Source organism: Mesoplodon mirus, assembly GCF_964341445.2.
Source record: "Mesoplodon mirus genome assembly, chromosome: 13".
Taxonomy (NCBI): domain Eukaryota; kingdom Metazoa; phylum Chordata; class Mammalia; order Artiodactyla; family Ziphiidae; genus Mesoplodon; species Mesoplodon mirus.
In genome coordinates this window covers 9,361,447-9,375,344 of record NC_138989.1, presented here as the reverse complement: position 1 = coordinate 9,375,344, position 13,898 = coordinate 9,361,447, and the positions used below count along the sequence as shown (strand labels likewise).

Sequence of the window (13,898 nt, the reverse complement as noted above, 5' to 3'; positions counted from 1 at the left end):
GTCTCAGCCATACTGGCGTTCCTTCAGTTCCTAGATGTGCCAAGTGGATTCCCACCTCAGGGCCTTTGCACGTACTGTTCCTGTAGCTATGAAGTCTCTTCCACCTGAACTTTGCCTGACTGGCTCCTCATTGTTCAGGTCTCAGCCTAAATGTCACCTACTCAGTAACTACCCTGAATAAACAGGTTCCTCCTTCATCTTGATTTTAGTAGCATTTGGTCATTTCTTTCCTCCACTCTTTCTATCTCAGTAATTACACATTAATTTATTTAGCTTACCCCTCTATACCCAGCACCTGACACTGTGCTTGGCCCATAGCACATACTAGATAAATATTTGCTATTTGATGAATACATGTCAGGTTCAGAGCAAAGACTGGCCAGACTAGATTCAAGTGCTTTGTGACACTGGATGGCCCCCCTCTGGCCTCAGTTTCCTCTTCTGAAAAATGGGTAACACTAGTACCTACTGCAAAAGGTTGTTGTGAGGACGAAATGAGAGAATGGGGTACTGACAAGCCAGGAAGTAACTCCCAGCCCCGTACTGGGGGGAGGACAGAAAAGTGAGGAGACATCTGAGTCCCAGGCGCCATTCCAGAAGCAGCTGGACCCCAAGTGTTTGCTTCCAGAAACCAGAGTAAGTTAAGTTCTACCATGAAAGGAAAGAGCTTATGGAGCCAAGTATGAAATGTAGAGTGTGGGTGATACAGCCACGGAAAGAGGGTTTAGCAGTTAAGAAAAAGATTTATCAGTTAAGAAAAAAAATCTAAAAAACTTTTTTAATAAAGCCTACAAGTCTATCCCCTTCTTTCTTTATCAACGACACGATTTATTGATCGAGGAGGCCATATCGACTAAATAAATCTTGATAATGACCAAGGCAGCAATCAATACCTGCTTATTATCAGCCCGGGCCGAGAATTTCATTTTGCGAACACAGGCCGAACCACAGGGCGCGCCACACAGCTCTGGACTCCGGCGGGTAGGCCAGGGATGGATGGCCGGGTGGTGATCATTTTCCAGGACAGGAGACAGGAATCTTTCTTGTGTTATTAATAACCTCCCACCTGCCACCCTACCCCATGCCTCTCAGGCTTGTGGGTCTGGATTCATTTCCATGAGTTGACAATGATGAGGTCTTTTAAGATGTTTAAAAAATGAAGGGGAGGGCTTCCCTGGTGGCGTAGTGGTTGAGAGTCCACCTGCCGATGCAGAGGACGCGGGTTCGTGCCCCGGTCCGGGAAGATCCCACATGCCGCGGAGCGGCTGGGCCCGTGAGCCATGGCCGCTGAGCCTGCGCGTCCGGAGCCTGTGCTCTGCAACGGGAGAGGCCATAACAGTGAGAGGACCGCGTACCACAAAAAAAAAAAAAAAACGAAGGGGAAAACACAAGCATAATGACTATAGGTGGGGGAACCCTGAGAGGGGAGCAGGGAGTCGGGGGACTGGCTCTGGAAGAGGCACCTCCGGCCCCTAGTGAGTGAAGGGCAGGGACATGAGTGGTCAACAGACCTGCATCCTGGGTTAGAGTTCAAGCTCTGCTGCTTGCTGACAATATGGCCTTGGACTTAACCATCTGTGCCTCAGTCTGCTCAACTGTAAAAATGGGATAACAGTAGTTTTCCTGTCCTAGTGTTGTGAGAATTAAACGAGATAATATCTGTCAAGGGCTCTAAACACTGTCTAGCATGCAATAAAGGTTCAAGAGCTATTTGTTAAAGAACTGTCAGGCCTTTCTGTGCAGAGAGCTTCCTTCTGAAGCTCCAAAGCAAATGCCAGGCCTGTCCTTGCTAAAGCCAGCCAAGGGGCATTTGGAGAGGCCTGACCTCCCATCCAGTGCCTCTCTGCAAGGATCTAGTCCACCTTGCCGCTGGCTGGTGAGGACCAGGAGGTGAATAACAAACAATAATGATCCTGACAATAATAATAAAGGTAATAATAGCTGCTCGTTTCCTGGGACTGAACATATTCCAGGCCCGGTGCGGACTTGCCATGCTTCCACTCATCAAACCCCCACAATGTCTCTATGAGGTAGAGGCTGTGTATAATTTCCATTTTACAGATGAGGAAACTGAGACTTAGAAAAGTCTAGTGAATCACCCAAGGCCCCCCAGTTAGGAAGCAGCAAGGCCAGGGTCCAAAGTGAGGTCTGACTACTCCAAGCCCATGCTCAAATCATTTCACGTGCTGATCCCAGGGTACCTGAAATTCAACAGGAATTACCTCAGACTACCTCACAGCATCACTGTCATCATCATCATAGTTATTATTATTGTTGGCGTCGTTGTTAATAAAGACAATGATTAAGAACAGTCACTATCTTGGAAAGGCTTACAGCATGCCCAGCCCTAGGCTGTGTCTGTATTGGTTTGTCGCTCTTTACTTCTCACAGCCTTGAAGAAAAGTACTTCCACCCCCAAACGGTTATAATAGCGAAGCTTTATGAGGGCAGGGACTTGGTCTGTTTTGCTCACTGATGCACCCCCAGCACCTCACATTGCACCTGACACATAGCAGGTGCTGAATAATTTTCATTAAATGAATGAATGAATAATCTGTCTCGACAACCCAGGGAAGCTCCATCTTAGACAGGAAAACCGAGGCCTGGACAGAGTCCTTCCACCACAAAAGGAAAGGGGAGACTCCGATCCTGACCTCTTGCCTGACTGTAAACTAGGAGTCCCAGGGGATGCTGAGCAGGAAATCCCCTCAACTCTAGCGTCCAGAGACCTTGATCCCTCTTTGATGCCTGCTGGGTTGATCAGATGGGCCCATGAACCAGGCTTTGGGAGAAGAATGTCATCTGGGTCCAAAAACGTGTTAACTGGCTATCTGTGTCCCCCATAACAGCCATCTCACCGGCTGCAGGGACCTGCTTTGAGTTGTCTGTGACTGAGGCCACCAAACCACCACTGATGGTCCACAGCCTGCCAGAAATTAATTAATGGATTTATTAATTAGGATGGGAGCCACCTCCCAGGCTGGAATTGGGGTCACCAGTTTCTAAAGCGAGACTCACAGAGCTAAAGATAAACCCTTGTTCACTGTGAGTCTGAGGCCTGTGCCCAATTCCCAGTCACAGAGTGAGAGACTTTCAAGAGCTAGTGATGGGTAAAGAAGCTGGGGATCTGGGAGGAGCTGGGTCCCCCAGAACCACCCCCAAGGTGGAGTCAAGGCAGCTGCCCTCGCCTCACCCTTCCTGTGGTAACCATCCACTCCATCATCCAAATATTTATTAAGAACTTACTATGTCCTTGCCCTCCCCAGGTAAAGCAGATGGCGGTAAAGAAATGGGGGAGGCTATTTTGGAAAGAGAGCTTAGGGAGGACATCTCCGAAGAGGTGATATTTAAGCAAAGGACTGAAGGGACTGAGACAGAACTAAGGAGATGTCTGGGAAAGCATTTCCCAGACAGTGGGAACAGCAAGTGCAAAGGCCCTGAGGTTGGAATGTTTGGTGTGTTCAAGGAACAGTGAGGAGGCCAGAGTGCTTGAATAAAAAGGGGAGGAGTGGCAGGAAATGAGAGTGAGAGATAATGGAGGGATGAAAAAGGGAAGGGGGCACCTAATCACACAGTGGGCCAGGTAAGAACAGGCAACCAGGAGGGGACAACGTTGAGAGTAACACCCCCCAGGCTCCCAACAAGACATAAAAGATACCTCAACTGAGCACCTCCTATGTATTAGGTGCCTTAGGTAGATGTCCAAACCTCATTTCATGTTTCCTGTAGGGAAGTGTGATCCTCTGAGAAGCAGACACAAAGGCAGGATTACAAGACAGAGAGATTTATCAGGATCAATGCCTGCGCCTGCAGGAGGGAGCCAGAATGAAGAAGAGAAGGAAGGAAGGGAGGGAGGGAGGGAAGAAGGAAGGGAAGTTGGTAGGTAGGTTGGCTGGTTTGTGGAAGTATCCTAGACTGCCGAGGAGTCTGGAGCCTGCAAAGGAGTCCTGTGTGTCCCAGGAACAGGTATGCTTTTAGTCCCTGCTAAACTCAGCTCCTGGCTGTGGCACTTGTGGGGTGATCTCCAAGAGCAGTTATCTGGTGCCACCTGCCAATCACACTCCCTATAGTCAAAGATCTGCAAGGTGCATTCTCATGGCCGCCACTGGAAGGTACCATTATTGTATCCATCTTACAGCTGAGAAAACCAAGTCTCAGAAAGGAGAAATAACTTGCCCAAGGGCATGCAGCTAGGAAGGAGCAGAACTGGGATTTGAATCCTGACTGCCCCGTGCGTGATCACAAGATAAAACAGAGGATGGTGGGGGGCATTTGGCAACAGAGCAAGAATTGGGCTTGAATACCTTATTAAAAAATAAAAGCAATACCCAAGGCAGTTTACCAAGTACCCATTGAGACAGATTCATTCTGGGCCACACATGTGCTATAAATAATCTTATTTTATGCTTCATCCTTACTCCCAACTGACAGATGGCAAGAGTGAGGATGAAGGTGGGTCCAAGAGCCACTCAGAATCTGTGACCAGCCTCACTGCCTTCTTTCAATTCCTTGCATGCACTATTTTTCCACCCACCTCAAGGTCTCAGCACATTTCCTCTGCTGGGATGCTCTTCCCTGACCTTGTCCTTGACACCTCGGCTGAAGCATCACTTATTCCAGGAAGGCTCCCCCAATGCTCAGACTCAGGCAGTTCTTTTGCCTCATACTGTCTCAGAATCAAATCCCCCTGTGTAACTACACACCCATCTGTCCAATGAGACGTTTTTCCACCCCCCCATTGTCTGCAGGCTGGGTGAGAGCTGGCACTTTGTCTTCCGGTTCACTGTGATATCTCCGGTATATTATTATTACTTATAGTATTTATGCTATTTACTTATTATTATTTACACAGTTATTAGTTATAGTTATAACTTATACTGTGAGTGGTGAATATACATTTCCAGACTGAAGGACAATAGCAGTTATTATTATTAACATTATATAGCACATCTATGTCCTAGGCACGGATTTCACACTTCACATGCATTAACTCACTTAACCCACAATCCTTAAGGAGGTGGATACTACTATTATCCCCATTTTACACAAGAGAAAACCGAGGCTCAGAAAGGTTAACTGACTTGCCCAAGGTCACACAGCTGGTAAGTGGCAGAGCTGGGACTAGAGCCAGGCCCCATGGCTCCAGAGTCCTCACTAAATGTCTTTGGGAATGGGAGACTGCAGGGCTTGAGTTTGAAGCCCACACTACACCCCTCAGATACCTGGAGCCCACGGACACTCATAATGGACAAGCACCCCAAGTAGGTGCCCCCAGGAGAGTGGCCTCTGAGTGACCACCTTACTCAAGGATACCTGCCCTGGTGACCTCTGTGGTCCCCCTGTCTGCAGCACCCACACTCCAAACAGCTGGCTGGACAAGTCTATCGACCGTAATGGTTCCTGGGGAGCCATTTACCCGGTCCAGTTTGAGCGACAGTGGCCCAGAGAGTCTTAAGCACTGCTTGGCTCCGGACGTCTCGGGCAGACAACCAGCTCAGGCCAAAGAGGCTGAAGGATTGATTTCTTTTTTCTCTCTTTCTTTTTAATGACAAATGTGTATCCTGGAACTGCTGTTTCATCTGGCTGAACTGAAGGATGGCAGAGGGGGTATATAGGGAAAGGACTGGGAAGGAGGGGGGCAGCCACTGGCCCACTTTGAGGGTGAGTGAGCTACTGAGGAAAAGCAGAGACAGAGGGCTAATCATGTATCTTCATGAAGCTCATCAAGGGCCTTTTGTTTTTTCTGGAAATGCTGCCTCTTCTGACACTAGGCACCTGGAGAAAGGTAGCCAGTGGCCTTGACAGCTGCCCTCCTCATGACCCCTACAGCTGACCTGACCCAGCGCAGACCCTCAACCCAGGGCCTTGGCACCACCGTTCCCTCTGCTTGGCATGCCCTTGCCAGGTCTCCACCTCCTACCAGGTGTGGTCAGAGCGCTTGATTTATATGGGATACTGGACATCTGAATTTCTTAGGTAACATCTCCTATGTTTTAAATGCTGACAAACTTAACACAAAAGTGTTTTTAAAATATTTCACTAATCGAGACAGATACATCCGCTGGCCAGACACAGCTCCCAGTCTGCAACCTCTGTGCTCAGAGCTCCCAAAATATAAGACATCACATACAATATTAGTAATATATTATTATAGTAAGCCCCCAATGGAGTAAAAGAGAAAAGAAAAAGTGCCCAGTAATCTCTAAAACAAGCTTTCAAGGCCAGCAAGTTCCAGGATCCGCTGCTTATTTGGTTTTCTCACCCCTCTCTTACTCTCTAAAAATACCAACAACAATAAGAAGTAAGACACGTACGGAACAGTAGTTGTGTGCCCAGCACTGTGCTAAGCACTTTCACATTTAAAGTGCTTTAATCTTTAAGAACAACCTAAAAGGTGAAGACTACTGTTAGTCCCATTTAGAGACAAGGAAATAAGGCTCAGATAGGTTAAGTGACCCATCCAAAATCACATAGCCAGTAGATGATGGAACCAGGATTGGAAGCCAGACAGGGGCCCCTCACCATCCTGGCTCCTCGTACTTCCCTCTTGAGGGAAAGAGTATGGAACAAGTTTCTAGAACTAAGTTTGATTTACCCCAATACTCTCAACTGAAAAGTGAAACACTTTGGCCATGCCACAGCCATCACATAGACCAGTAGACCAGGCTCAGCAACTATTGCCCTAAGGCCAAATCTAGCCCACCACCTGTTTTTGTAAAGTTTTATTGGAATATAACCATTTCCATTCATTCTTATTGTCTATGGCTATTTTCATGCCATAGTAGCAGAACTGAGTGCTTGCAACAGAGACCACAAAGTCTAAAGCATATTATTATCTGCCTCTTTACAGAAAAAGTTTGCCAACCCTGATGGCAGACCTAGATGGTTTCCTAAAGAGTCTAGAGAGATGCCACACCCTGAGAAGGTTATGAGGTCAAAACCCTCAGGGAAACACCATCCTGAGAGATGTGGAAGCACATTTGCACAAAAGGGTAGTGGAAGCTTCTTCAGGAATTTGGGGTGAGACCAAATGAAAAGAAGGAGCCAGCCACAGGAAGATCTGGAGAAAAAGAGTCCCAGGCAGAGGGAACGGCAAGTGCAAAGTCCCTGAGGTAAGAATGTGCTTGATGTGTTTAAGGGACAAAAAGACCATTGTGACTGGAGCAGAGTGTGCAGAAGGAGAGAGACTGGAGATGAAGCCAGAGAGATAACAGGGGGGCGCAGATTACGGGAGCCTTACAACCAGGGGAAAGGACTCTGGATTTTAAACTTTTAAGTGTGACAGGAATAGACTGTTCATATCCTACAGAACGCTACAAATGATTTTTGTGAATGGATCTGCAAGGCTTAGAAACCAAGAACTCCATCCTAGACATAATTTCTTGTCTCAAAAATTTGTTTAAATGGTCAATAGCTCCCCCTCACCGCCAGAACGGGCCCCCAGGTCGTTAGAAGACAACATGTTTAACAGGCACACAAAGTATGTCAGCATCCTTCCCCTTTACAGCAACTAGTACAGCAGACCAGATGCACACAGCCAGGCCGTGTGATGGATTAAGAAATGGGACACTTGGAATGTTGGGTGATTCACCCAGGGGTGCTAGAGGCTGCACCTTTAGCTCCTCTTGGGGCCCTTCCTCTCCATCTACTACCTCCATCTTCCCCGACATCTTCAATATAAGCCACTGTCATTAATAAAGAGCACCCCCAAGACAGAAAAATCAAACCAAAGACTGAACCCTGAATTCCTCAGCCAGGAACAAAGGTAAGCCACCACGTCAGTCCCCTTCCCATGCTCAACCTCTCTGCCAGGCTCAGTCTCTGAATTAGATAACTGGAAGCCACCAGAAATTCAGCCCTTTCAGAAAGCAACAGAGAAAACCACAGTTCCTGGACAGCCATGTCCACCATCACCCAGGACCAAATTTAGCACCAGCCAAGGTGCTCACGTTTTAAATCTCATCTGATGGAAGAAAGGTTACCACAACAGAATGTCAAGTTCGAAGATAGAATCCTCCTTTTAACAGAAGAGTTTTTTTAAAAAAGAAGAAAGAGAAAGAAAGAAAAAGGAAGGAAAAAAAAGAAAAAGCACCACCACCATCAGAAAACCTGTTCCCTCTAGTCAAAATAACACCATGCTCATCTGAAATAACCCACTGAGACGCTTATTTGCTTCTTTAGGCTTGTCCATAGTTTCTCGATTTTCTACGGTGAATTCAGGTATTAATAAAAGAAACTTCGAGACCTCCAACAGCAAAAGCGGTCAGGGATGAGACGCTGCTCATTTTTCTTCCAGCACTCAAAGAGAGAGCCCATCTTTGGGAAGCAATTTCTGTCGAGTTGAGAATCCAGAATTTTGGGATGCCCAGAAAAGACTGTTGGGTTCTTTAAATAAATTCTCAACACCTGTTTCTAGCTCCTTCTGCAAAAAAGGCCCACAGGGTGTGGCTTCCAATGAATTGGGAGAGGCAGATGGAATAGGGTCACCCACTGGTTGGACTTGGAAGGGTCCAGGGGGCTGACCAATGGTTTGGTCATATTCACAGAGCTGCTGCTAGAAATCTCCTCTCACCCCCTCTGCCTCCCACCTCTCCCTTTCCTCCCCCCACCTCCAACCTCCCACAGCCCTTGCCTAATGCCAAGCCATCACATGGGCCTGGGCCTGGGCCACGCCAAGCTTGGTCTGCTCCTGCTCCCCACCCCGGCAGCAGTTCTATTACAGCAAAGTTTCCAAAGTTAGGATTCCGCCAACAGGGCTGATAGCTTATTTACTGCTGTCGTCTAAAGAAAGGGGAATTTTGACACATTGTTAAATGATAGCACATTTAGATAAGTCAAGCTGTCAGAGGCTCTAATGGATGTCTAAACTCTCTGTGGCTGATATGTAAAACTTATGCACTTCAGAATATCATAAGGTTATAATATTTTAATCACATCCACGCTCTTTTCTCAACTTTGAGCAGGGAAAAACATTCCATCAAGTCCCATCTCCCAGGCGCCAAGAAACTGAGCCTTCCCAGAAGTTTCTCCAAACTCCTTACAAAAAGTCCAGCTTCTCTCACTCGACCTGTCAGTCTTCCTCCCTAAGTGTTCACATCTCAAGCGAATTCATACTGTATGATGCCTCCACCCAACCTCCTTTCTCCCAAGAAACGTAGATGTGCATTCGGACTGGGCACCAACTCTTGTTAACCCTCTTCGAAGACAAAAAAAAGATATCACAGGAGACTGGACCCAGAGCATCATTAAAAAAGTGGCAAAGTGAAGCAGAAAAAGAAAATCACAAAGGTATGAATCCAGTTATGACGATTATACACAGAAAAGCCATAAAAAAATACTGCATTAGTAATGTTCACCATAAAGCAATCTTATAACCAAATGAAATATGCCTAGCATCAACTCTGAGATAGAATTTTTTTTTCTTCTCGTTTCCTGGACTGCTAGCAGCAGAGGAAAAAAAAAAAAGAACAAGCAGAGAAAGGGGGAAGCAGTTTCAGTGATCCTGGAGTAGGGTACCAAATGTCACAGCATCTTTACCATCATCAACCCTCAAGTCATTAAGACTGCTGACTGACTTCCATCCTAGGTAAACAGCCCCGCTGTGTCCAGAGATGGCACTGGAAGAAATAATAACCGGACTGCTTCTATATTTGAAAAATGTATACTTCCGGAGGGCTGTGCACAGGCCGGTACAAGGTCACCTTTCTTGCCAGGATCAGGGTGGCGTCAGCAGCATGGTCTGGCCTGGGGACACAGGCCTCCTTTGCTGCCTCGGCCACTTTAACACTCAGCAACTAGGCTGCATAAAACCAATGAATTGAAGCCACACACCTCACACTCATAAGCAGCTGGGCCACGTGAACAGTGGGCCCAAAGCTCTTGGCCTGCACAGGGCCTGGGGCGGGGACCCACCTTTCCTACCCAGATCTTGGAACGAGCGAGATGAAGTTTTCCTTTCTGGCTATATCCCCTGTGAGAGGAAAGTGGGAAGGGAAAAAAATGAAAATAAAAGTATGGCATAGGAGTCATTAGCATTATGCACAAGAGATGAACCCAGGCAAAAGTGCTTAGGCTCATAATCCGTTTCCAACAAAATGCCATCAGTGAGAATACGGGGGTTATGGGGGGAGGTGTCGGCCTACCGGGCAGGGGGACAACTGAACATTTCAGGACGAGGGTGGGGACCACGGCAGATGTGAGGGCCTCAGTGTTTACACTTGGCCACCGCTGCCACATTTACCTCTCTGCCCTCTAGAAGTGTGCAGCTCTTCAAACTCCCACAGGGACCCCACCCCACTTAATATCCATGTAAATGAGCTTAACCCCTTCCCCAGAGCCTTCTCCTTTCGTGCCAGACACACCAGCCATTGTCTTAATGAACACACCCGCCCCTCCCGCACCCTATGTATACACCCTGTGGAGACGTCTTGGCCCTGTATCCCCATCACCTGAACAAGGCTCTCCACCATCCCCACCTTCATCCTTTCGAGTTCAAATTTGCTTTTCCACCTCAGCATCTTCTAAAACCTTAACAAAGGGTTCTCAGATCAATGACAGTCCAACTGGAATCAAGATTTGGGTGACCCCAACAGCTTCACAAAAGACCCCTGAGCCCGAGAAGGAAAAGAGTGAGGTTCAACACCCCCTCCACTCCAGCTCAGAAATCAGCCCCCTGGGAGCCGCACCCACCCCTCAGCATCCAGCCCCAGGTCTCACTCTACCTCCCGGTTGCAGCCCAAGCTCCCCGGATTGAAAACGAGTTATCTAATGAAAATTGTGTTAACTGACATTCTGGCCAACCGGGAGCAAATACCAGCGCTGCAAATCTCACCGCGGAAATTTTCTCCAGCCCAGAATAACAATAGGACCCTGCAAAGGGCTTTCACCAGCCCTTCTGGTTCCTCTTCTCTCATCTGCCACGTTCTTGTCATTCCTTATGTTACAGAACATCAATCATAAATAAAGACGCTGTCCCCCAGCCGTGCCCGGGTCTCATTTACAAACATTAGCAGGGAATACAATTACCATTGGCCTTCGTGCCAAGCCCAATGTGGCTGCCCAACTCTCTCTCTCCCGTTCTCTCCCTCTCTCTCTCTCCCCCCATCCCCCACTCTTCCAGAAAGGCCACTTTAGCATCATTTAAACCAGCAAGCACAGCTCACAGCCCTGCCCGCCTCAGCTGGCCACCAAACTGTAGCCCCAACTCGAGTGACGACCTGGAATTGCAAGGCACTCGCAGTTATTAACTGCATGCCTGAGTGCCCCGATTTTCTCTCCAGCTCAATGGCTTTGAGGGAGGGGGCCTGCAGGGAGTGAGGAGTTAGGAAGGAGGGGGGTTGGGAAGCCACCAGGAGGAGGGGGTACTGTAACTACTTATCAGAAGAAACTTGACAAGATTTGCAGGTGGATTTTAAAAAAAAACAAAATAAAAAGTGGGTCCCTTTTTATCTCCAGAGCATCAGCTCTCCCTTCTTCTGAGAATGTCAAGGCCAAGGCAGGATGCTTTAATCGCCCGTTATCAGCACCACTTCCCCGCCCCTTGTTCCCACCGCACCTTGGTGAGACTTCTGGGTTTGGGGGGCTTGTCTGGAGCATCCTGGGGCACCTGGGAAAGGACAGAGGCTGGCGCTGTGCCTCCAGCGCGCAGCTCTCTGAGATTCCACCCCCCAGCTCGGCGTCCTATTGGGTCAGCAGAGAATACCCCCAAATCTGGGGGAGACAGACTCCCAGAGAAAGGTGGAATGGGGATAAAGTGCCGGAGTTTGGGAGGGAGTCACCCTAGGGAGGAAGAGGGCAAGAAGAGAGAGAAAGAAGAGGCTGGAGAAAGGAGAAAAGAGCGGAGTGTCGGGGAGGAAAAGCGGGAGGTAGAAGACAGCGAGGGAAATTTCCCATTTAAAAGTTCCCGTGGGCCCGAGGGCCCGGAGTCACCTGCTCTGCTCCGCTCCCGGTTCTCCAAGGCCCCCGAGGCAGGAGCGCAAACTTGCGCGCGCCCCGGGCCCATCTCCACCGCCCGTCCCCATCTAGACTTGGAAAGAGGTCGGAAGCGGGAATAAGACAAGAAGCAAAGACGAACCCCTAGAACCCGGCCCAAGGAGAGGTCTGCCGGTGTAGGCGGCCAGTCCAGCGATGGTGGCTGTAGCGGCTGGGGCGGCAGCAGCGGCCCCCGGGTGGCTGCGCGTCCGGGCTGCGCAGCCAGGCGGGCGGTGGAGGTGCCGGCGGGCGACGGGGCGCGGAGCCGCCTCCTCGCCAACCCCGGATGCCTCCCCCCTCTCCTCCTCCTCCTCCTCCTCCCAGCCCGCCAGCTCCCTCCCTCCCTCGCCCGAACCCGAGCCGGGCGCGGACAGGCACTGGGCGCCGCGAAGTTGGGAGGCGCGCAAAGTGCGGCGCAAGGGGGGTTGCCGGTGGTCCCGCCGGCAGCCCCCTGCCTGGGACCGCAGACCCTGCCTTCCCCGTGCCTCACTCCGCCGCTCGCCCGCCGCCTCGCTCCCCGGGCCGTGGGCTCGCTAGCGCTTCTCCATGGTCGCGGCGGCTAATCGATGATTGAACCGAACAAAGAGCAGCGGCGAGATCAATTCCTAATACCTATCGATGGGCAGCGGGCAGTCGAGCCCCGGCGAGCCCCAGCAGCCGCCGCCCGCCTCCCTGGGGCGCCCGACCGCCCTCCCGGGTACCTCCCCAGTGCGCCCAGGGCGCGCCCGAGGGCTCCCCACGGCCGCGCGGCCAGTGCTGCCCGCACTAACCTGGAGTCGCCGTAGATCAAATCGCTTCCAATATTGAAACATCGATCCCACATTGGCGGCCATCTTGGGGGCTATTCGAGACGCACACACACAAGAGTTTGGCTTTTCTCAATGGCTGCACTCAATATCCGGGCTGGACTCCCCCCAGCCCCGGGGCCGCCGCCGGCCGCCCGGGCCCAGCGCGCCGCCGCTCGGGGCCCCTCGGGCGCCCCACGGCCTCCTGCCACCCGCAGCCCCTCGGCGCCGCCGCGCCGCCGCCGCCGGGCCCGGGAGCCGTGCGCCCCCCCGACCCCCGGAGGGCGCGGGAGGAGCGCGCGGGGCGGGGAGCTCGGTGCCCGCCGCGGGGAGGCGGCCGGGGATGGGATGGGAGGGGAGGGGGGGCGGAGGCAGCCTCTCCAAGAGGCGCTGGCGCCGCCGCTGCCCTGCCTGCAGCCGGCTCCCGGGCCCGCGGAGCGCTCGCTGCATCTCCCCCCCAAGTCCGGGGTCGGTGTGCCGCGCGAATGCACTTGACTTTGGCTTTTTGCAAACTTATCAATACAGACGTAACGTGCTGATCAATGCAAAGGGAAGTTTGGGGGGGGGCAGCAGGAGGCCGGCGCGTGGGGCGCCTACCCCCGCCTCGCACCTGTCTATCCCCCATCCCCGGCATTGCATACTTAAAAAAAAAGTTAATAGTTTGCAATGCATTTTTTTTCTTTTGCAATCGGAGCACACACAACACGTGCCTCGGGCTGCCGCCGCTTCTCCACCAGCTAAGCTTCGCATCCGAGGGTAGCAGCCCGCAGCTCGAGCTGTGTAGACTCGCCGGCCGGCGGGCTTATGGGAGCCGGCCAGAGGGCGGGTGGTAGCTGCCCGGGGGCGCCACTGAGTTGTGGGAAATGTCACCACTGCCGCGCGCAGTTTCCACGCCATGATACTGTTATGATTATTACTAGAGAGCGGTGTCTTGGCCATAGCACTGGTTTCTCCTGGGGTCCTCTGCAATAGGGATTCTTGTTATTGTTATTATTTTCGGGAGCCTTTAGTCCACTTACATGGGCTCCTCACAACTTTAGAATGGGAGGCCGTTTTATTGTTATGATTATTAAAGAGGGTTACCAAACCTCTTGAGCCCTTTTCCACGCAGTGGGTTGGCTTTTATTGTTATGATATGTTGAG

The 13,898-nt window shown here is 50.7% G+C and overlaps 1 protein-coding gene across 3 annotated transcripts in view; it reads right to left on the bottom strand.

Annotated features, from left to right (window-relative positions):
* Positions 1–12,843, bottom strand: part of CUX2 (cut like homeobox 2) — a gene marked incomplete at its 3' end in the record, with an annotated part of 263,117 nt that extends 250,274 nt beyond the window's left edge. For all 3 annotated transcript variants that reach the window (XM_082641208.1, XM_082641209.1, XM_082641210.1), the window contains exon 1: positions 12,741–12,843. In XM_082641208.1, coding sequence (XP_082497334.1) covers positions 12,741–12,803 — 63 coding nt within the window. In that variant the 5' untranslated portion in view covers positions 12,804–12,843. The remainder of the gene's footprint in view (positions 1–12,740) is intronic.
* Positions 12,844–13,898: the final 1,055 nt, after the last annotated feature.